The sequence below is a fragment of the Pyxicephalus adspersus genome, chromosome 2 (genome assembly GCF_032062135.1).
Source record: "Pyxicephalus adspersus chromosome 2, UCB_Pads_2.0, whole genome shotgun sequence".
Classification (NCBI taxonomy): Eukaryota; Metazoa; Chordata; class Amphibia; order Anura; family Pyxicephalidae; genus Pyxicephalus; species Pyxicephalus adspersus.
Window position 1 is genome coordinate 2477230 of NC_092859.1, and position 1765 is coordinate 2478994.

The 1765-nt window shown below is 33.3% G+C and overlaps 1 protein-coding gene across 1 annotated transcript; it reads right to left on the minus strand.

Annotated features, from left to right (window-relative positions):
* Positions 1-588: 588 nt before the first annotated feature.
* On the minus strand, positions 589-1533 carry LOC140324947 (olfactory receptor 10AG1-like). Its single transcript, XM_072403060.1, has one exon. It carries the CDS (start codon positions 1531-1533, stop codon positions 589-591), a length of 945 nt encoding a protein of 314 aa, XP_072259161.1.
* Between the last annotated feature and the right edge of the window lie 232 nt (positions 1534-1765).

Below are 1765 nucleotides of genomic sequence, written 5' to 3' on the forward strand. Positions count from 1 at the left end.
TCTTTTGGGCACTCCAGTTTCCTCCCTCCCAAAAACATGAGGTTAGGTTAATTGGCTTTCCCTCAAATTGGCCTTAGGCTGTGTTAATGGCATATGACTATGGTAGGGACATTTGGATAGTGAGCCCCTTTGACGGTCAGGAAATTGCATGACTATGTAAAGTGCTGCCTGATATGTTGGCCCTATCTATATACAAGAAAATAATAATCCAAGTAGTAAAAATTGACCTCTGGAATAATGTGTTATTATCAGGAACAATAATAATCACAATGATCAGGAAATCAAATTTAAACAATGCAAATCAGAACAAAAAATGACATGAATTATTAAATACTAATAGAATAATAAATGAATGTTAATAACTGTACTGGTGTTTTTCCCTGTTTACCCACAATTGTTCTGCTGTTGTATTTTACAATTTTTTTTAAATGCCCCAATGTGCAAAATGCAAGAAATTATTAATACCTAAATCTTAAAGGGGGGAGGTGATATTAATCTTCTTAATTTAAACCTTCAATTTATTATGAATTTAGCTAGGTAAGAAATATAAGTGGGACCACAAACTAACTATTCGGAACTCTGATGGAGCTATTCCATTGACTTTTTGTATTTGTGAATTTTTTGTATATTATGTATTAATTCAATGAAGGCTTTCTTGAAGTCTTGGTTTCTAAGGCTATATATGAATGGATTAAGCAGCGGGATCACCAAAGTATAAAGCAAAGATAACGCCTTACTAGTCGCCAATAACTGACCTTTGGTTGGAACCATATATACAGAAAATAGAGTACCGAAAAATATGCATACAACAATCAAATGGGAGCTACAAGTGGAGAATGCTTTACGTCTCCCTGTACTGGATCGAATTTTAAGAATGGTGGTGATAATATATACATAAGAAACTGTGATTGAAGCAAAAGGGGAGATGAGAACAATGATACAAAATAAGATTGTCTGACTCTGAAGAAGTGAAATATCGGAACAAGAGATATCAAGGATGGGTGTAAAATCACAAAAGAAATGGTCTATAACGTTTGGTCCACAAAATTCCAATTTATGAGTAGCTACGGCATTCATCAACATCATTGAAAAACTCAATAGCCAAGCCCCAAGCACGGATAATAGACAGAACCTTCCATTGATGATGGAGTGATATCGTAGAGGGTTACATATAGCCACATACCGGTCAAAAGACATTATGGTTAGAATTAGACACTCTACAGATTCCGAGTTGGCAAACGCATAAAACTGGGTTATGCAAGCAACTAGGCACATGGTGCCCCCTTCATTAAGTACAATATGAAGAAGGTTAGGAAGTATATCAGTGCTCATAAGAATGTCTAATAGGGACACTTGTGTGATGAAAAAATACATTGGTAAGTGGAGATTTTTGCTTACTGAAACTAAAATAATATTAATAAAGTTTCCAGATAAAGTAAGACAATAGACAATAAGCAAAAATGAAAACATAACATATTTAAAGTGATGAAGATTTGGAAATCCCAAAAGGTGCACATAAGAAATATTATTCATTTCCTTGGAAAAATCCTAAAATGTAAATATAGCACTCAATATATGTTTTCTTCATAAAACCCCCATGGACTTTTAAGGCACCTTTTGATCAATTCAATTATTATTCAGTCCAATTATTTTCAATTATTTCTAAAATATATTGTTTAAAAACAGAGATGTATCTTTTATATTCAACATGTAAGTAGACAGAAAACATATCAAGTCTAAATTTTAGACGCGTTTCACAGAATCC

Bases quoted from the DNA above. Each gene is read 5' to 3' on its own strand.
- LOC140324947 (XM_072403060.1), bottom strand. From the start codon at position 1,533: ATGAATAATATTTCTTATGTGCACCTTTTGGGATTTCCAAATCTTCAT.